Here is a 21,353-nt window from a genome sequence, read left to right on the forward strand (position 1 = left end):
CTACATATCACTGTATACACATAAACATTCTAGGTCTAATAGGGGAGAGGCATTGTGCTGCGAGGTGTTGCTTAATCTGTTTTTTTAAAAACCAGGTTTGCTCTTTATTTGAGCAATATGAGATGAAAGGAAGTTCCATGCAATTAGGGCTCTATATAATACTGTACGTTTTCTTGAATTTGTTCTGGATTTGGGGACTATGAAAAGACCCCTGGTGGCATGTCTGATGGGATAAGTGTGTGTGTTGGAGCTGTGTGTAAGTTGACTATGGAAACAATTTGGGATTTTGGACGCATGAATGTTTCTTATAAAAAGAAGAAGTGATGCAGTCAGTCTCTCCTCAACTCTTAGCCAAGAGAGACTGGCATGCATAGTATTTATATCAGCCATCTGATTACAATTAAGAGCAAAACGTGCTGCTCTGTTCTGTGCCAGCTTTAGCTTAACTAGGTCTTTCCTTGCAGCACTGGACCACATGACTGGACAATAATCAAGATTAGACAAAACTAGAGCCTGCAGAACTTTCTTTTTGGAGTGTGGTGTCAAAAAAATTAGAAAGAGTTATTAGAAAGAGTAGAGGGCCTAGAGAGCTGCCCTGCGGTACACCACACTTTACATGTTTGAAATTAGAGAAGCTTCCAAAACTCTTTGAGTTCTAAAACTCTTTGAGTTCTATTAGATAGATAGCTCTGAATCCACGATATGACAGAGGTTGAAAAGCCACTTAAGTTTTTTCAACAACAAGTTATGGTCAATAATATCAACGGCTGCACTGAAATCTAACAGTACAGCTCCCACAATCTTCTTATTATCAATTTCTTTCAACCAACCATCAGTAATTTGTGTCAGTGCAGTACATGTTGAGTGCCCTTCTCTATAAGCATGCTGAACGTCTGTTGTTAATTTGTTTACAGAGAAATAGTATTGTATTTGGTCAAACATATTTTTTCCCAACAGTTTGCTAAGAGCTGGCAGCATGCTTATAGGTCTGCTGTTAGAACCAGTAAAAGCCGCTTTACCACTCTTGGGTAGCGGAATTACTTTGGCTTCCCTCCAGGCTTGAGGACAAAGACTTTCCTCTAGGCTTAGATTAAAAATATGACAGATAGGAGTGGTTATAGAGTCAGCCACCATCCTCAGTAGCTTTCCATCTAAGTTGTCAATGCCAGGAGGTTTGTGATTATTGATCGTTAACAATCATTTTCCCACCTCTCCCACACTAACTTTACCAAATTCAAACTTGCAATGCTTTTCTTTCATTATTTGTTTTTCATGCATGAATATAATTGCTCACTGTTTGCCGTGGGCATTTCCTGCCTAAGTTTTTCCACTTTGCCAATGAAATAATCATTAAAATAATTGGCAACATCAAATGGTTTTGTGAGGAATAAGCCATCTGATTCGATGAAAGATGGGGTTGAATTTGTCTTTCTGCCCATAATTTAATTTAAAGTACTCCAATGTTTTTTTCCATCATTCTTTGTATCATTGATCTTGGCTTCATAATAAGTTTCTTCTTTTTGTTGAGTTTAGTCACATAATTTCTCAATTTGCAGTAAGTAAGGCAGTCGGATGTCCAGCCAGACTTATTAGCCACTCCTTTTGCCCCATCTCTTTCAACCATACAGTTTTTCAGTTCCTCATCAATCCATGGAGCCTTAACAGTTCTAACAGTCAGTTTCTTAACAGGTGCATGTTTATCAATAATTGGAAAAAGCAATTTCATAAATTCATCAAATGCAGCATCTGGATGCTCCTCATTTATCACATAAGACCAACAAATATTTTTAACATCATCCACATGAGTCACAGCAAAATCTTTTGTATGATCTCTTATACACAATTTTAGGCCCAGCTGTTGGAACTTTGGCTTTCCTGGATATAGCCACTATATTGGGATCACTGCATCCAATGAGTACGGATATGGCTTTCGAAACAAAGTTCTACAGCATTGGTAAAAATGTGATCGATACATGTGGATGATCTTGTTCCTGTAGTGTTTGTAAACACCCTGGTAGGTTGATTAATAACCTGAACCAGATTACAGGCACTGGCTACAGTAACAAGCTTCCTCTTGAGCGGACAGCTTGATGAAAACCAGTCAATATTCAGGTCCCCAAGAAATTCAGGTTGCCAAGACCTCTGTTTATTTCACATACACTATCAAGCATTTCACACATATTATTTAGATACTGACTGTTAGCACTTGGTGGCCTTTAGCAACACCCCAAAAGAAAAGGCTTTAGATGTGCCAAGTGAACCTGCAACCACACCACTTCAATAACACTTGACATAATATCTTCTCTAAGCATTACAGGGATATGGCTCTGAATATATACAGCAACACCTCCCCCATAAGCATTTCTGTCTCTTCTATAAATGTTATATCCTTGTATTGCTACTGATGTATCATCAAAATGAATTATCTAAGTGAGTCTAAGAAATGGCTAATATATGAATGTTATCTGATGTTAGCAAGTTATTGATTTCGTAAACCTTATTTCTAAGGCTACATACAGTGGGGAGAACAAGCATTTGATACACTGACGATTTTGCAGGTTTTCCTACTTACAAAGCATGTAGAGGTCTGTCATTTTTATCATAGGTACACTTCAATTGTGAGAGACGGAATCTAAAAAAAAATCCAGAAAATCACATTGTATGATGTTTAAGTAATTCATTTGCATTTTATTGCATGACATAAGTATTTGATACATCAGAAAAGCAGAACTTAATATTTGGTACAGAAACCTTTGTTTGCAATTACAGAGAATATATGTTTCCTGTAGTTCTTGACCAGGTTTGCAAACACTGCAGCAGGGATTTTGGCCCAGTCCTCCATACAGACCTTCTCCAGATCCTTCAGCTTTCGGGGCTGTCGCTTAGCAATACGGACTTTCAGCTCCCTCCAAACATTTTCTATTGGGTTCAGGTCTGGAGACTGGCTAGGCCACTCCAGGACCTTGAGATGCTTCTTATGGAGTCACTCCTTAGTTGCCCTGGCTGTGTGTTTCGGGTCGTTGTCATGCTGGAAGACCCAGACACGACCCATCTTCAATGCTCTTACTGAGGGAAGGAGGTTGTTGTCCAAGGTCTCGTGATACATGGCCCCATCCATCCTCCCCTCAATACGGTGCAGTCGTCCTGTCCCCTTTGCAGAAAAGCATCCCCAAAAAATGATGTTTCCACCTCCATGCTTCACGGTTGGGATGGTGTTCTTGGGGTTGTACCCATCCTTCTTATTCCTCCAAACACGGCGAGTGGAGTTTAGAAAAAAAGCTCTATTTTTGTCTCATCAGACCACATGACCTTCTCCCATTCCTCCTCTGGATCATCCAGATGGTCATTGGCAAACTTCAGACGGGCCTGGACATGTGCTGGCCTGAGCAGGGGGACCTTGCATGTGCTGCAGGATTTTAATCCATGACGGCGTAGTGTGTTACTAATGGTTTCGTTGAGACTGTGGTCCCAGTTCTCTTCAGGTCATTGACCAGGTCCTGCTGTGTAGTTCTGGGCTGATCCCTCACCTTCCTCATGATCATTGATGCCCCACGAGGTGAGATCTTGCATGGAGCCCCAGACCGAGGGTGATTGACCATCATCTTGAACTTCTTCCATTTTCTAATAATTGCGCCAACAGTTGTTGCCTTCTCACCAAGCTGCTTGCCTATTGTCCTGTAGCCCACCCCAGCCTTGTGCAGGTCTACAATTTTATCCCTGATGTCCTTACACAGCTGTCTGGTCTTGGCCATTGTGCAGAGGTTGGAGTCTGTTTGATTGAGTGTGTGGACAGGTGTCTTTTATACAGGTAATGAGTTCAAACAGGTGCAGTTAATACAGGTAATGAGTGGAGAGCAGGAGGGCTTCTCTTAAGCCTACCCCCTACTTTTTCGAACATTCTGTTAAAAATCGCGCAAAATTTTGGCGTCCTGCTACTCATGCCAGGAATATAGTATATGCATATGATTAGTATGTGTGTATAGAAAACACTCTCACGTTTCTAAAACTGGTTAAATCACGGCTGTGACTATAACAGAACGTCTGTTTCATCGAAAAGCGCAGGAAAATCTGATCACTGAAAGTGGAAAAAAATATCCATGCGCCACTTCAACCCATTGTTAAAGGTGAACCGTATTAAATGAGGCCGAGGTTGCAGTACCTACAGCTTCCACAGGATGTATAGAGTCTTCTCATTTGATTCAGATTTGATTCTTGGTAGAACCGACCCAAGGGAACCGATTCCCTCCGACCTCCAACTTGATGTATTGGCTGAGTTTTTCCGGACATTTTTTCCAGACGACCACCTATCGAATTTACATCGCCTCCTGATGATTTTTATCGCTTATTAACGTGTACTAATACCTAAAGTTGCATTAGAAAAGTATTTCGAAGTGTTTTGTGAAAGTTTATCGTCGACTTTTTAACTTTTAAAAATGACGTTACGTTATGAAACGCTATTTTTTTCCGTTTATCACACAGTCTTCATAGATCGATATCTAGGCTATATATGGACCGATTTAATCGAAAAAAAGACCCAGTATTGATTATGGGACATCAAGGAGTGCCAACAAAGAAGATGGTCAAAGGTAATGAATGTTTTATATTTTATTGTGCGGTTTGTGTAGCACCGACTATGCTAATTATTTTGTTTACATCCCCTACGGGTCTTTTGGGGTGTTACATGCTATCAGATAATAGCTTCTCATGCTTTTGCCGAAAAGCATTTTAAAAATCTGACTTGGTGCCTGGATTCACAACGAGTGTAGCTTTAATTCAATACCAAGCATGTGTATTTTAATGAACGTTTGCGTTTTAACTAATACTATTAGCGTTTAGCGTAGCGCATTTGCATTTCCAGAGCTCTAGTTAGGACGTCTGCGTCTCAAGTAGGAGCAAGAGGTTAAAGAAAAACTAACAGGTCTGTGAGAGCCGGAATTCTTTCTGGTTGGTAGGTGATCAAATACTTATGTCATGCAATAAATTGCAAAATTGGCAGTGTATCAAATACTTGTTCTCCCCACTGTATATTAATATGGGCTATTTTCAGCCCTTTCCTGGGTAGCTTATCAGAGATCGACATAATATTGAAAAGAGCAGACAAAGCAAGAGAAAAATATATACATTCAGCAGTCCATTAACCTGTTGCGACGAGCAATCCCGTATCCGGGATCTTAAGTATAGCCTCAAGCTCATTAGCATAACGCAACGTTAACTATTCATGAAAATCGCAAATGAAATGAAATAAATATATTGGCTCTCAAGCTTAGCCTTTTGTTAACAACACTGTCATCTCAGATTTTCAAAATATGCTTTTCAACCATAGCAAAACAAGCATTTGTGTAAGAGTATTGATAGCTAGCATAGCATTAAGCCTAGCATTCAGCAGGCAACATTTTCACAAAAACAAGAAAAGCATTCAAATAAAATCATTTACCTTTGAAGAACTTCAGATGTTTTCAATGAGGAGACTCTCAGTTAAATAGCAAATGTTCAGTTTTTCCAAAAATATTATTTGTGTAGGAGAAATCGCTCCGTTTTGTTCATCACGTTTGGCTGAGAAAAAAAAAACGAAAATTCAGTCATCAAAACGCTGAACCTTTTTCCAAATTAACTCCATAATATCGACAGAAACATAGCAAACGTTGTTTAGAATCAATCTTCAAGGTGTTTTTCACATATCTATTCGATGATAAGTCATTCCTGGCAGTTTGGTTTCTCCTCTGAATCACCATGGGAAAATACATGCAGCTGGAGATTACGCACCAATTTCGACGGAGGACACCAGGCGGACACCTGGTAAATGTAGTCTCTTATGGTCAATCTTCCAATGATATGCCTACAAATACGTCACAATGCTGCAGACACCTTGGGGAAACGACAGAAAGTGTAGGCTCGTTCCTGGCGCATTCACAGCCATATAAGGAGACATTGGAACACAGCGCCTCAAAAATCTGGCTCACTTCCTGTTTGAAGTTTCATCTGGGTTTCGCCTGTAGCATTAGTTCTGTGGCACTCACAGACAATATCTTTGCAGTTTTGGAAACGTCAGGTGTTTTCTTTCCAAAGCTGTCAATTATATGCATAGTCGAGCATCTTTTCGTGACAAAATATCTTGTTTAAAATGGGAACGTTTTTTTATCCATAAATTAAAAGAGCGCCCCCTATATCCAATAAGTTAATCAATTGGTGTGTGTGCTGCGGGGTTGAGGCTACGAACCCATAGGCTTGGCTCTCTCATCCCTTCCAGGCTTCTGGCAGGGAGGGTGAACAATGAGTCTGTCATAGCAGATGTACACAATGTCCCCACGCGATCTGTCAGTTTTCATGGCTTGGATAAGTTATTTCCTCTTCTGGCGCACAGCTTCAGGATAGTCCTCTTTGAGGAAGATATATGTTCTTCTCAAGTTCTTGGCTCTTTCCAGAACAGCTACCTTGTCTTTGAACCTCAGGAACTTGACCACTATCGGCCTGGGCATATCACCTGGGCCGGTGGTGGGTTTTTCAGTCCTGTGGGCGCGCTCCACCTCAATCTTCCTGTGGTCCATCTTCAATTTCTGAGATCATTTCCCTCACTTTGTCCTCAGACTCCACCAGATCTCTTGTGGAGATTCTGCAATTACGTCCACAACCATGTTGTTTCGCCTTGATTGTCCCTCGAGAGAGTCTATTTGATCTTTTATTGTTATCATGGATTCACACACAAAACTGATGTCCTCTCTCAATGACTTACAGATTGTGTCATCTTGCCGTTCTCTTGTTTCAACTTGTCGAGCTGACCCTGGGAGATCTGCAAACTGTTCTTCAGGTCCTGGACCTCTCTGGTCAGGTCGTCCATTCTTTTATTAGTAGAATCCACAAGTATTTGGACAATCTGCCACAAACCCAGGACAATCTGTGGTCCCAGCCACAATGGCTAACTGCATCGCTAGCTTGATGTTCAGCTAGCTAGCAGCTAGGTTAGCTGCGATGCCAAATAGCTCCTCAGACCCGTCCTTGGTCGGCAGGATCACTGGAAAGATACAAGAAGTCCCAGCAACTGATACCAACTGTGCCACGGGATCCAACATAAGAAGCTAGGTAGCTACCAAGAACTTTCCAATATACTTTTAAACAACAAACTTTCCAACCAAACATAACCGAGCTCTTCCTCGTTCCGCGTACAACAAGAAGTGACGATAATCTGACAACGTAGGCTGTGTAGCGGTTAGCGGTTATGGTATGAGGGTTTGGCTTGGAGAGGTTTTTGCACCTTGTCACAGATAGCTGTTGTGCACTGAAGTCCACAAATGAGGGGGGAAAGGTGAGAGGAGGAGAGCACGCGCAGATGCAAGAAGGAATTGTAAAATGAGCGTAGTGATGATGCAGTATGTGACTGCTCTGAAAGTGAACTGTGTGTGCTGGTGATCAGGGGTGTATTCATTCCGCTGGTTCTGTTGCAAAACATTTCTTAAACAGAAGTAAACAGGACCTACCTGGAGGGAGGGACCTTTCTGAATTTGTCCGTTAGTACTACTGTATGGTCACTGTTTTGCGAGCTCCAACCCAACTTTGCTATTTTGTGATTCTTTTGGCGTTTATATTTACTTTATTTTCACGAAATGTATCCGTTATCGTTTCTTATAAAGACAATAACTTTTTAACATCAGATTACTTATCTTATTTCGGCTTCGACTTCGACTCATCTGCCCTTGGCTCTTTCTGTAATTCTGACACAATTTTCAGGGTATCCAAGAGGAAACGGCTGTGTTACAGAGGCAAGGGAGGAGAAGTCCTGGCGAGATTAAAACCTGTTGACGGGTTAGGGTTCCCATTTGGGAACGACCCCTCCCACGTTCAGCTGAAACCGTGGCGCATGGAACGCAAAAATATTCTTAGAAATATTTAACCTCCACACATTAACAAGTCCAATAGCTCAGATGAAAGATAAACACCTTGTTCATCTAGCCAGCAAGTCAGATTTCTAAAATGTTTTACGGCGAAAACATAGCACATATTTATGTCAAACCACCACCAAAGACACAGCTAATTTGAATAGCCATGTTGAACAAAATATGCAATCAACAACCGCAGGATTGAAAGAAAAATAATTCACTAACCTTTTGAAAATCTTCATCAGATGACAGTAATAGGACATGTTACACAGTACATTTATGTTTTTTTCAATAATATGCCATTTATATCCATAAATCTCTTGTTTACAATGACGCCATGTTCAAAAAATGCTACTCAAATGTCCGGAGAAATGATGATAGCCCCGCCAGATAACAAGCAATACACATCATAAACTTTGACTAAATATACATGTTCTACATATAGTTAGAAAGATACACTTCTTCTTAATGCAACCGCTGTGTTACATTTATTTTTAACGTTACAGAGTTCGTTCACTAGGCTATAATATGAGACGGCGCTCAGAAATTAGCAGTATGTCTCCTCTATGTTTGAGTCCACAGAAACACAAAATTACCACATAAATATTCCCTTACCTTTGATGTTCTTCGATCAGAAGCCGTGGAAGGAGTCATAGTTACCAAAAACTGTGTTTGGTTTTCAAGTCTGTGTCTGTGGGTTATCAAACGTGACAAATTCGGCCGAAATGCAGCCAAAATTCTAGTGGATGCGCATCAAAACTTCAAAATTACATATTATATGTCGACTAAACTGGTCAAACTAAGTGCAGGATCAAGCTTTAGGATATTCTAAACGTGCAAAACAATTCTCAGCTCGAACAGACAAACCGACATCGTTTGGTGAAACCTGGAACAAAGAGAGGTCCAGACGCGACGCGTGCATGAGAGTACCTGTATTTTCGCGCGACCCGAAGATTTTAGCCCGCCAAAGGGCGAGGGAGCGCGCGATTCTCACAATGAAACGCCCCATTGAAAGGAGACATCGCGCTGAAGAGATAGAAACTGTTCCCAGATCCGTAGCTGGTTGGGAAGAGTCGGGGCGATGACGTCAAAGTTGGCCCAACTTTTCTGATGACAAGAGAGAGTTTGGGAGAATGGCTGCCCTGAGAGTTCTGCTTTACATACAGACATAATTTGAACGGTTTTAGAAGCTTTAGAGTGTTTTCTATTCAATAATAATTATTATATGCATATATTAGCAATTTTTGACAGATTTTTTTTCTGTTTACTATGGGCACGCAATTCCTCCAAAGGGGGCGAGGGGGAAACTGGCCACCTTTCCCTCCATTCTATTGGCCATTTGATGATAAAATGGATGATCGCGGATTTGCTACCAACGGGACTGTCGTAACTGCAATATTCTCAGCTTTTTTGAAACATGGCTTTCGGACAAGATAACTCCATGGCTATCCAACTCGATGGATTCTCCATTCACCAAGCTGACAGGACAGTGGAGCCAGGGAAATAGATCAGGGGAGGAGTTTGCCTCTTCATCAACAACAAATGGTGTGTTGACGCGAGCACAGTGGAAGTCTCGACCCATTGTTCACCCGTCTTGGAATACCTGATGGTCAAATGCTGAACTTTCTATCTCCTGAGGGTGTTTTCAGTTGTTACTGTGACCGCTGTATACATTCCACCTCAGGAAAAGAAAAATAACAAGCTGGCATTTAACAAACTGTATGAGGATATAAACAACCAGGAAAACTTGCACCCAGAGGCTGCTTTTCTTTATTGTCCTTTTTAGTTTCACCGTCATCAAGACACGTGATTCCCAACTTCCATCAATACGTCTCCTTCGCCACTAATGGCGATAAAGTCCTAGAACACTGTTACTCTACCCACAGGCAAGCATACAAGGACCTCCCCCGTTCAGCAAATCAGATCATGACTCTTTACTCCTGCTTCCTGTTTGCAGAAGCTCAAACAACAAGCACACGTGACTCGGTCCGTTGAGGAATGGTAATCAGAATCAGAGATTATGCTACAGGACTGCTTTGTTAGTGCTGATTAGAATATGTTCCGAAGCCCTGCCGATAACATCGACGAGCTAATCACCTCCTTCACTTCATTAGGAAATGCATCAGCGATGTTGTCCCCACAGTGTTCGCTGCTTCCCCAATCAAAAACCATAGATGCAGTAGAGCGGGTCAAGAGCTTTAAGTTCCTCAATTGAAAACGTTTGGCATGGGCCCTCAAATTCTCAAAAAGTTATACGGCTGCACCATTGAGAGCATCTTGACTGGCTGCATCACTGCTTGGTATGGCAACAGCGCCACCCTCAATCGCATCGTGCTACAGAGGGTGGTGGGGACAGCCCAGTGCATCACAGGGGTTGAGCTCCATGCCATCTAGGACCTCTATATCAGGCGGTGTGAAAGGAAGGCCCGGAAAATTATTAAAGACTCCATAGTGTTCTCTGCTTCCGCGATACCAGTGCATCAAGTCTGACTCCAACAGGCTCCTGAACAGCTTCTATCCCCAAGCCATAAGACTGCTAAATAGCAACAACAAAAAATGGCTACATGGACTATCTGAGTGACTCTTGTATTTTATTTGTATTTTGGCACTTTATGAACATTCACAAGACTCTACACATTCACGTACACTGACACTGGCACTCCAACTCCAACTCAAACACACATACACACACACACACATAATCATCATATTTAGTCGTGGCCAAAAATATTTGCACCCTGGCACTTTTTTCTTGTAATTCACAATTTTCCCTAAAAATAAGTTGAAATTGAACAAAATATTTGTTCTCCACAATTCTTTATTTCACTGTTATTACAGAACATTTGTTCTTCATTCAGAATGTAATATATCCATTTAAGTCAGAAAATAAATAGAAATGGCATTGACAAAATTATTGACACCCTAGACTTAATATTTGGTTGCACAGCCTTTGATCCAAATATTTCCAATCAAGCGCTTCCTATAGCTATCGATGAGCTTCCTGCACCTCTGTACTGGCAGTTTGGCCCACTCCTCTTTTGCAAACTGCTCCAGTTCTCCCAGATTTGAAAGTTGCCTTCTCCCAACTGTTGTTTTCAATGGGACTCATTGCTGGCCACTTCAGAACAGTCCAGCGTTTTGTCTTGAACCATTCCTGGGTGCTTTTTGAAGTGTGTTTGGGGTCATTGTCCTGCTGGAAGACCCATGACCTTCGACGGAGATCCAGCTTTGTGACACTCGGTCTGACATTGCACTACAAAATGCCTTGGTATTCTCCTGACTGCATGATGCCATGCACACGTTCAAGGCACCCAGTATCAGAGTCAGCAAAGCAACCCGAAAACATCACTGAACCTCCTCTATGTTTAATGTAGGGAAGGTTTTATCTTCTTTGAAGGCTTCATTTTGTTTTCTGTTAACATAGAGATGGTGTGCTTTACCAAAAAGCTCTAATTGGTCTCGTCTGTCCACAGGACATTCTCACAGAAGGATTTTGGCATGTTCAGGTGTGTTTTGGCAAATTGTAGTCAGGCTTTCTTATGTCTTTCTCTCAGCAGGGGGGTCCTCCTGGGTCTCCTTCCATATTACCCGCTTTCATTGAGTTGGCGACGCATGGTGCGAATGGAACATGTTCTACCTTGTGTCTGAAGGTCAGCTTGAATCTGTTTATTTCTAACTACTTCTAGATTGTGCCAATAATATTGTTTGGGCCATTTTAGGATTTCTTTGTGGAATAAGCTAAGATTTAGTAAATTATTCCGATTTTTTTTTGTTTCGTTCAACTACACACCGAAGACATACATATGTCGATACCAAAATATTTTTGAATTTCAACAGTTTTCTGGAAGAAATGGTGTATTATTTGAAAAGAGTGTGCTGCTACTCTGTTGATCATATATCCTGATGCCTAGTCACCACACACCTATACATATCTACCTGCACATTGTAAATGGGTGATTCTGCAACTTCGGGCACTTTGGCCCTGTAAGATTTCAGAAAATAAAACTTATTAAAACACCATTTTACCAGCATTATAATTGTCTTGATAATGGCTGCGATCGTACTGTACCGGAATGTATATATTTTTGCCATTTTTCTCAGACAGCCATAGACAAATGCTGTTTCCATCACGCCATTTCACATTTTAGTTGAAAATGAAATATCATACAATTAATTTACAACACATTTCTTATACATTGTATAGAATATTATTTTTAAGTGATTTTCAAGATTTTCCTAATATTAATAATTCAGCATGATGCCTGACTGCTTAAACCTGCCTTTGTCACAGTTGAAAACATGTATTTATCATGAAAAATAAGATATTTCCACCCAACCTTTTTGTGAGATTATAACAACCATATGATTTCTCTATCTAAAACAAATCAATCAATGTAAATTATACATAATATACTAATTTACCTCAAAAATATTGGTGTGGTGGAAATGACAAGGTGTGGTGGAAATGGCTTTGTAAAAATATATATTACATCCATTGTTAAACATTTAATTAATATAAGACAAAGTAAGATTCCAAAAGTAGCCGGTGGGCAGAGCTCAAGGAAGTATGCCAGTGTTTTTGAGAGATAGCAGGTCGGTCACCTGCATAGAAGAGCTGAGTTAGCAAAGTGAAACTGTATAATTTGTGGTATATCCAACACAGGTGTGGAGGGTCACTTGCTTGTGAGAATCACCAAAGTGAACTGCCTGGATTTCACAGGTGTATTTATACAGGTAGTTCTCTGCAAAGTCAATATGCACAGTGATTTCCTCTTTCCACAGATTCTCTTTTAATTCTCTCAGTTTGGCGTGTTGATGTCAAATGTTGTACACTTTTTTTCCCACCTTATCTTTCAAACCTTTGGAGAAGTCCTCCAGTAGAATATGCAGTGTGCCACACACTTTTAATTTTACTGTGAACTTCTCCATGTTTCCCTCTTTGTTTTTCTTCTCTCTCTCTTCAGCTTTGTTTTCCCACTCAAACCACCATGTCTGCTCACCAGCATCAAAGTCAGATGTTTAAGCTCTTTTGCTTGGCAAAGGGAGCACTCTGTACATGCACTCTTTCTTCATGTTCTCACCGCAAAAAGACTCAATAAGGTTCTCAATGTTGCTGCAGCTGATTGCTTTGTGGTACTGTAGTTTGTCCGCCATGAACTGGAGGTTGGCGTGGATTTTTCAGAAGCATTTGTCCCTATCCTGGACTACTGGCTTGACAACTCAAAAAGGACGTCTTTTGCAGAATTCATAGTAAGACGTTTTAATCTCTGAATATTCCCTCTTAAACTTCTGATAAAGGTTCTGAATTGTGCCATTCAAGAAGCACTTCTGCTTTTTTTTCTTGTTCCTCGTTATTGTGTCCTTTTTACCATGATGTCATCACGTTCATAGAATCTAGCTATTTTCTCTTCTGTGACTGTGCTAATTCTGTTACACTGCTTTTTCCTGGAGTTTTGAAGACTTGTTGTCCTGTTTTCATTTGCCCTCGTTGCTTTTGCTGAAAATCCAAATTCTCTGTTTCGGCTTTCACCAGGCCATACTTTCTCAGTCTATATACATTGTGTGCAAAAGGCATGAGGAGGTAGGCGAATAATTACAATTTAGCAGATTTAGCCTCTGAGCGTTTTTTAACCACTTGTTTGTCCTTGGCACTACACATTTTTGATAAGTTTGCTTTAACTCTGCAATGATGGCATTTTCAAACAATAAAATCCTTCTCAAGTTCTTTGAAGTTCCCTTCATTTGCTGCTTTGTCTATGGGGAATGTTGTTTCTCCATTTTCTTCATCAGTTGATCACACTTTCTTTGTATTTCTCAGCTTTCCATAAAGCTTTATCAAGTTTGACATTTGTCATGCATAGATCTCTGTATGTTTTTGAGCAACCTCTTCCAACCTTTTTCCTTCCAGCAAGTATTCAACTTCTCATTCCTGTGGCAGACAATGAGGAAGGGATAACAGGGAGTGCATCAGGGGCAGGTAAGTTAGGGGCAGGTATTTTGGCCTCATGTTCTGGCAGCAAGTCATCTGGAGACTGAGGTGGTGTGTTGCCTGATAGGTGGGTCTCCATTTCAACTGTTCTCTTTAAAAAGTCTGTTTTCTATTCTGTCAGTTGCATTTCCATTGCCTTCTCTTGCTTCTTTGTTCTCACTTTGTATGCTCAGAGATAGATTTCACTTCTCCCTTCTCTTTTTTCTTCCAGTATCTCTCCCTGTCTTTTTGCAGAAGTTCCTGGTATCGTATAGTTTTTTTTAACATTCTGTTTCTATCACATTTCAGGTAAGACCTAGATGCAGACAGTGTCGAAGTAACAAAAGTTTATTACTAATACAGGGGCAGGCAAAACGACAGGTCAAGGGCAGGCAGAGGTCAGTAATCCAGACAGGGTTCAAAAGGTCCAAAACGGCAGGGTCAAAGCAGGCAGGGGTCAATAATCCAGTATGGTGTGGCAAGGCACAGAACGACAAGCAGGCTCAGGGCATGCAGAAAGGTCAAAACCGGGGAAAACTAGAAAACAGGAACTAGACCAGACAGGTGCAAGGGGAAAACAGCTGGTAGGTTTCACGAAACAAAACAAACTGGCAACAGACAAACAGAAAACACAGGTATAAATACACTGGGGATAATTGGGAAGATTGGCGACACCTGGAGGGGGGTGGAGACAAGCACAAAGACAGGTGAAACAGATCAGGGTGTGACAGTTTCTATATGTCTGTGACCTCTATGCTGTTTTATGTGGCATCTTCTAAAAACAAAGATAAGTACTACTTAAGTTTTCAACTTGTGCACACCTTGGAGCATTTTCTTGATTAAATTAATTTAAAACATTAAATAAGCCTAAAGTTAAAAATATTAATGTAATAATGTAAAAATGACAGACTGCTTAGCATGCTTTGGCTAGTATTACAGATATCATATAGTTTACACTAAATTCATAAAATATACTCAAAAACTATTTTTTATACCACAAATCACAGAATTTATAGCCTGTTTGTAAATGACTGACAATAAAAATATTCTCTACACAAGCAATATTTACCTATATACTTCTTCAAGTTCTGGACATCACATATGAACAACTGTCTGCTGCAGCCATGTGCTTCAGTGTCACAATAAGTTTCCATGGTAACTAAATTAACATTCTCTTGAAAAAACTTTAATGATGAGGAATTTGCCCTCAGTGGTGGAAATGACACCACGGCCAAAGGACAGGTATATTTTGTGTAAAAAAAAAACATATAAAGGGCATACTCACAATAAATGTTGATATAGATTTTATTTGGGGATGCACCGATATGACATTTTTGGCCGATACCGATATCCAATATTTTCCTTGCCCCCAAAAAACTATACCAAAAAACTATACCTAAGTATTCTAGTACAGTTAAATAGTTAACTTACACACACACGGACGCAGCGGTCTAAGGCACTGCATCTCAGTGCAAGAGGCGTCACTACAGTCCCTGTTTCGAATCCAGGCTTTATCACATCCGGGCCGTGATTGGGAGTCCCATTGGGCTGTGCACATTTGGCTAAGTCTCGTCCGGGTTTGGCCGGGGAGGCTGTCATCGTAAATTAGAATTTATTCTTAACTGTCTTGCCTAGTTAAATAAAGGTTACACACACACACACACACACACACACACACACACACACACACACACACACACACACACACACACACACACACACAGATCAAAAAGTTATTTTGTTGGCATTTACATATGTCCCCATTACCAGTAAAACATCATCAAAACCTATTCCTTTCACTTACTTGCTGTGCTGTTTTGTTGTTCATTTGTTCAGTCGTTTCATTCTCAACCAGGATTTCATCATACGTGTCAAGCAGTTTCAGCTCCATGGCCTCTCTTCCTCGGTGCGCACTGTCACTGTGTCCATTTCCAACTTGTCCAGCTGTGTATAATATTTTACGTAAACCCTGTTTCTTGTCTGCATCGAAGTAGCAGTCCTTGTACCTAGCATCGAGCACGGCGGCGACACAGTAAAGAGGCTCAGAGAGAATGCCACCGAATCGCTTGTTCACAGCCTCTAGTAGAGTACTTTTGCAAGTTTTCCTCATCGACCCACTGTGCTGTCAGACTCAGCATGCTCTTGGGGCTGACATCGCTGCTCCAAATGTCAGTTGGGAAGCTAATAGCAGTGACGCCCCTAGCAAGTGCTTTTCAACAATACTGTGTTACTCCAGTAGGGCAACATCTGAAAAATAGCGCCTACTTGGTAGTGTGTACCAGTGCTCGACCAGTCGGAGAAAGGCAACATCATCCACGACAGAGAACATTGCATATGGCCTTTTTGTTATCTTCATTTGAAACTTCAAAATAGATGCACACCGCGGACATTGTGGGCTAGTTTAGGAATGCTGTGTTGCAAGTGTAGCGCTGTATTTTTCGTGGCGTCATTACTTCATCTACCTACGTTATATAGGTATGCACGTCAGCTTTGACATCGGTTTTGCACATCGGTGTTAAACTAGACATCGGGCTGATGCCTATGCTGTCATTTTTAGCGATTCCGATATTCTTACCAATATATCGTGCATCCCTAATTTTATTTAATTGACTCTTTCTCTAGTAGATAACATAATATCATGTGTAGTTATTAATGTTTTCTCATAGAAAAACATAGTAGAAGCTCAAAAGTCAGGGACAAGGGCAAAACACTGAAATTGAGGTATAAAATACATCTGAAAATTAGCTAAAATACTATCAACTGGTGTTAAAAACATCTGGGGTGATTGTAGTGTGAACTTAACATATAAAGAATAAAAACATAGATATATGTTTTTATAAAATCCCCCAAATTGATCCTGAGGACATAGAAGTGCCTGCAGTTGCAGAATCACCCAAATATGGTATTGGAACTGGTGCTGTGAGCTTTTTTTTACTGCAAAATCTAACTTCAGTTATTGTTTTTGACCAAATTCGTAGTTACAGCTTTTTGCCTTCGTAGGACAGTAATAGCCTGCTTTTATTTCTTGTGCGTTTTTGTTCTACCTTATGTTTTTGGATGTTATACTACATTGATATTGATTACTGCATTGTTGGGTTTAGAGCTTCCAAGAAAGGCATTTCACTGTACTTGACATTAAAACTGAAATTTGAGAAACTTTCGTTTCAGTTGCAAAACAGAACGTTTTGCAACTGTTGGACTAATGATTTCACGCTAGATCAGCTAGATGCAGGCAAGAGTGTACAAGGCTGTATTGATTTTGTCACTGTCTGTCACGTTGATTACTCCAATTTGTCTCTCGACCTGTACACCTACATTATAAACTTTCCTTTGTTGACTAGGATGGGTATAGGGAAAATTTGAGTATCATGTAGTAGCCTAAAACAAGCAATGTTACAGTACATTGAGCTGGGTGAATGGAATATGAATGACAGTCATCCAATATGCTGTAACAGAAATAAGGCCATTGTTGTAAAAAAAAAAAAAGAATTGTGCTCCCTAATGTTGGACGACACCAACCGCCACTGATTGGAACTGAAAGCTCCATCTGTACTCCTTTTGCTGTTGCTATGTTGTGGGGGGAAGAGGGAACATTTGGTGAAATATTAAACAGACAGGCAGGGGGAATACAGCTAAACCACCCAGAAGGCTTGTTGTTTTTTCTGGACTGTTCTCTCACCATAAGTCTGTCCTCTCTCTTTGTTTGTCAACTGCCTCAGCTTACTGGGTCAGCAGGAAGCCATTTCCACAAATCTGATTTGCTTTAATGAGGTGCCTGATGCTAATGGCATGCGTCTCAAGGCTCCTGTTTCCAGAGTGAACTGTTTGCCTGTTAGGCGCTGGTCTAGTGCTACTCCAACATCACTGTGGGAGAGCTGTTAGCCCAGAGTGTGGAAGTAGGCTAGGCTATTTGTTGAAGATGGGTGCAAATCAATGAGCTCACAGACACATAGTAGCCAAGAGGCTGTAGTAGACTAGACCCTTGACATACAAACCTGTCTGCCCCACAATTTGCCCTTTCACAACCTGTCTGGCCACTGGTGCCATTCTAAGACTTTTTTCAGGCTGGCTGGCCGTCTGTGAACAGCTGCACTGGTCATCCCAGCTCTCCTCTCGTCAGTGACCATTATCCTCCACCACAAGCAGCTCCAGGCAGGAAAACACCCTCTCAGCGTCCTTGGAAATAATGGAGGATGCGGGGGCTGTGAACAGACTCTCCCTCACTGTCCTAACTATCCCTGGGGTTAAAGAATAGCTCTTTCACCTGTGTTCTATAGGAAGCAGTGACTCAGAGGTATTGACATTTAGAGAGGAGCTCATGTCTTTTATACCAGGCCTCAAACCCTGTCTGGAGTCATTTTGCACTTCAGGAATGTTGTTAACAAGTCAGAGAGGAGGTAGGTAAACTTTCTGCTTCTATAATAACCTGAGTCATAACTCAGTCTGAGGTCTTCTTCTGGCCGAAGACAGCAACATACTCAGGCAGCCACAGCAGGAAGTCTAGACCACAGATGATACACGTGAAACAGGCTGGAGGACACACACGCACACACTTTTTTTCTTTCATAAATTGAACAATGACAATGAACATTTTCCGTCGTCACTATCAACTGGCTTTGATATTTTTAAACCATAATAGCCTAGCACTTCAACCATAGTAATAACCCCCTTTGTCATCCTCTCTTAGTTTCCCTTGTGAACAATGTGTTCCACTTTGCCTAGATGAAAAGGCATCTAGAATAAATTACCTTTTTGGTTTACCATTGTCAGTGCACAATGTATTTTATAGTGCAGTTTATCCCATTACATTGATCAACAAAGACCTCAATTCCACTCACAACTCTGAGGATGTTTGCTATTCTGTTTAGCCTACTCCTATTACTGCGGCTAATTCAAATGAATAAACGACCTACCTGACACTTGGCTAGAGTCCCGATTGACGTCTTTCTTTGTTTTTGTGTTTGTCTAAATGGTCATGCCCAGACAGTGGAGGTGAGATTTTACATGCTGGAAGGTAGGAATGTAAAAGAGTCACAAAGGCAACCATTTAAGCTAGCGCCAGACCCTATACCAGTATCAAAGCACTGTACGGCCAGTAGGCAACGATTAGCAGGGCGTAGCTCAAACCACATGACAAACACACACAGACACGCACACACACACACACCCTTAGTTTAGAAAGCCCTCAAACCAAACTTCAGGTGTGTCCACATGAGGCCCACCCTGTCTCTTCATGTCTCCTGAAAAGCGAAAAGAAATCCTTGAACTGGGTCGGCCAGTCAACTGTTTTGTGTTTGTAGAAACCTCTCAAACAACAAACATTACATTTTCCCCTCACATCATATGATTTGGAGCTCGGAGACAAGAGGCTTTGAAGCTAATATAATTTTACTAATCTCTTTCAGCACAGTTAGGCTAGATTTCCTCTCCAATATGCTCCCTTAATGTGGTCATGCAATAATAAAGGCATTAACTGCTGTATGTAACTTTTGGGTGAACTGACCAAATTCACATAGAAATTTGAGTTAGAGATTCTCATTGAAAGCAAGTCTAAGAAGTGGTAGATCTGTTCTATGTGCACTATTTCTATACTTCCCCTTAAGTTTCGTTTTAACGTCTTTTACTTTTGGTTCTGTACACCAGCTTCAAACAGCTGAAAATACAATATTTTTGGTTATGGAGAAATATATTTCACAGCGGTTTAGATAATACAATGATTCTCAACACCAAACTTGCATGTTTTTTTCACATAAACTGAAACGGATTTCTGCATAGTGAATCTTTAATGCCATGTAATGCAATAGTATTGACTGAGGAGGCAATTGGCCTTTATATTGCATCATGAGGTGCAGGAATCCAAAGTGAATGCTGCACCTCATGATGCGAAATAAAGGCCAATTGGCTTTATAGGTGCAATGTTCACTTTGGAGTCCTGCACCATTCACATTGTGTGGGACTTGAATTGTAAAGGTCATGGAATTCTATTCCCATCAGTGGTTCCAAGCTCCAGTTCTCGAATACTCCCAATAGCACACATTTTGGTTGTAGCCCTGGACAAAAAACACCTGATTCAATTCATTGAGGGCCTGATGATTAGTTGAATCAGGTGTTCATGTCCGTGGCTTCAATAAAAATGTGTACTGTTGGGGAAAATCGAGGACTGGAGTTGGGAATCACTGCTCTATAGGATGTCTCTGTCCCAATGCTGTAAAGTCACCAGGCTATATCAAGACATTGCCGATACAATATGTATTGCGATTCCCATGATTCTATATGTGTTGTGATTTGATACTGTGATTTTATTGCAATTCAATGTTGCAAATATACAGTGCATTCAGAAAGTATTCAGACCCCATAACTTTTTCCACATTTTGTTACGTTACAGTCTTATTAAAAATGTATGAAATGTTTTTGTTCCATCATCAATCTACACACATCTACACACCATAATGACAAACATTGTTAGAAATATTCAGAACCTTTGTTATGAGACTCGAAATTGAGCTCAGGTGCATCCTGTTTCCACTGATAATCCTTGATGTTTCTACAACTTGGAAACCTGGGATCCTCCCTACAGTGAAGCATGGCGGTGGCAGATGTTTTTCAGCGGCAGAGACTGGGAGATTAGTCAGGATTGAGGGTTAGATGAAGGGAGCAAAGTACAGAGAGATCCTTCATGAAACCTGCTCCAGAGCTCTCAGAACCTCAGACTGGGGATGAAGGTTCACCTTCCAATCAGACAACGACCCTAAGCACACAGCCAAGACAACACAGGATTGGTTTCTGGACAAGTCTCTGAATGTTCTTGAGTGGGCCAGCCGGAGTCCGGACTTGAACCAGATCAAATATCTCTGGAGAGACCTGAAAATAGCTGTGCAGCGATGCTCCCCATCCAACTTGACAGACCTTGAGTGGATCTGCAGAGAAGAATGGGAGAAACTTCCCAAATACATGTGTGCCAAGCTTGTAGTGTCATACCCTAGAAGACTCAAGGCTGTAATCGCTGCCAAAGGTGCTTCAACAAAGTACTAAGTAAAGGGTCTGAATACCTATGTAAATGTGATATCAGTTTTTTATTTGTAATACATTTACCAGAAATTATGGGGTATTGTGTGTAGATTGATGAGGGAAAAAAACAATTTGATCAATTTGAGAATAAGGCTGTAAAGTAACAAAATGTGGAATAAGTCAAGGGGTCTGAATACTTTCCGAATGCACTGTATTGCAGAGGGACAAGAGAGAGGCATGAGAAAACAGGTTTTGATCATTCATGGAAATAAAATAGCTGAAAACAAATTTCTCCCTATTTAAAAAGAAAATGGAGAACAAGATATGAAGGAAAGAATCCTGGAGTTTTGGTATATGTACAGCCAACTAGCAACAATAGTATTGAGATATTGTCAAAACTATACGATATACCGTCAAAAATAATATCCCAACATTTAACTATATTGTTTTTTTCTTCCCCATTACTGATATTCACACCTTGCGGGGTGATAATTGGCACAGGGTCA

At 40.7% G+C, this 21,353-nt stretch overlaps 1 protein-coding gene across 4 annotated transcripts in view; it reads left to right on the forward strand.

Moving 5' to 3' along the window:
* Window positions 1–21,353, forward strand: part of LOC112235851 (protein TANC1) — a 266,252-nt gene that overhangs the window by 48,544 nt on the left and 196,355 nt on the right. Inside the window, exon 4 of one of the 4 annotated variants that reach the window (XM_042316348.1) lies at window positions 11,426–11,521. The exons of the other annotated variants lie outside the window; for them this stretch is intronic. Within the exon in view, the coding sequence (XP_042172282.1) occupies window positions 11,500–11,521 (22 nt within the window). The 5' untranslated portion in view covers window positions 11,426–11,499. The remainder of the gene's footprint in view (window positions 1–11,425; window positions 11,522–21,353) is intronic. 4 annotated transcript variants of the gene reach the window in all.

Source organism: Oncorhynchus tshawytscha, linkage group LG03, assembly GCF_018296145.1.
Source record: "Oncorhynchus tshawytscha isolate Ot180627B linkage group LG03, Otsh_v2.0, whole genome shotgun sequence".
Lineage (NCBI taxonomy): Eukaryota > Metazoa > Chordata > Actinopteri > Salmoniformes > Salmonidae > Oncorhynchus > Oncorhynchus tshawytscha.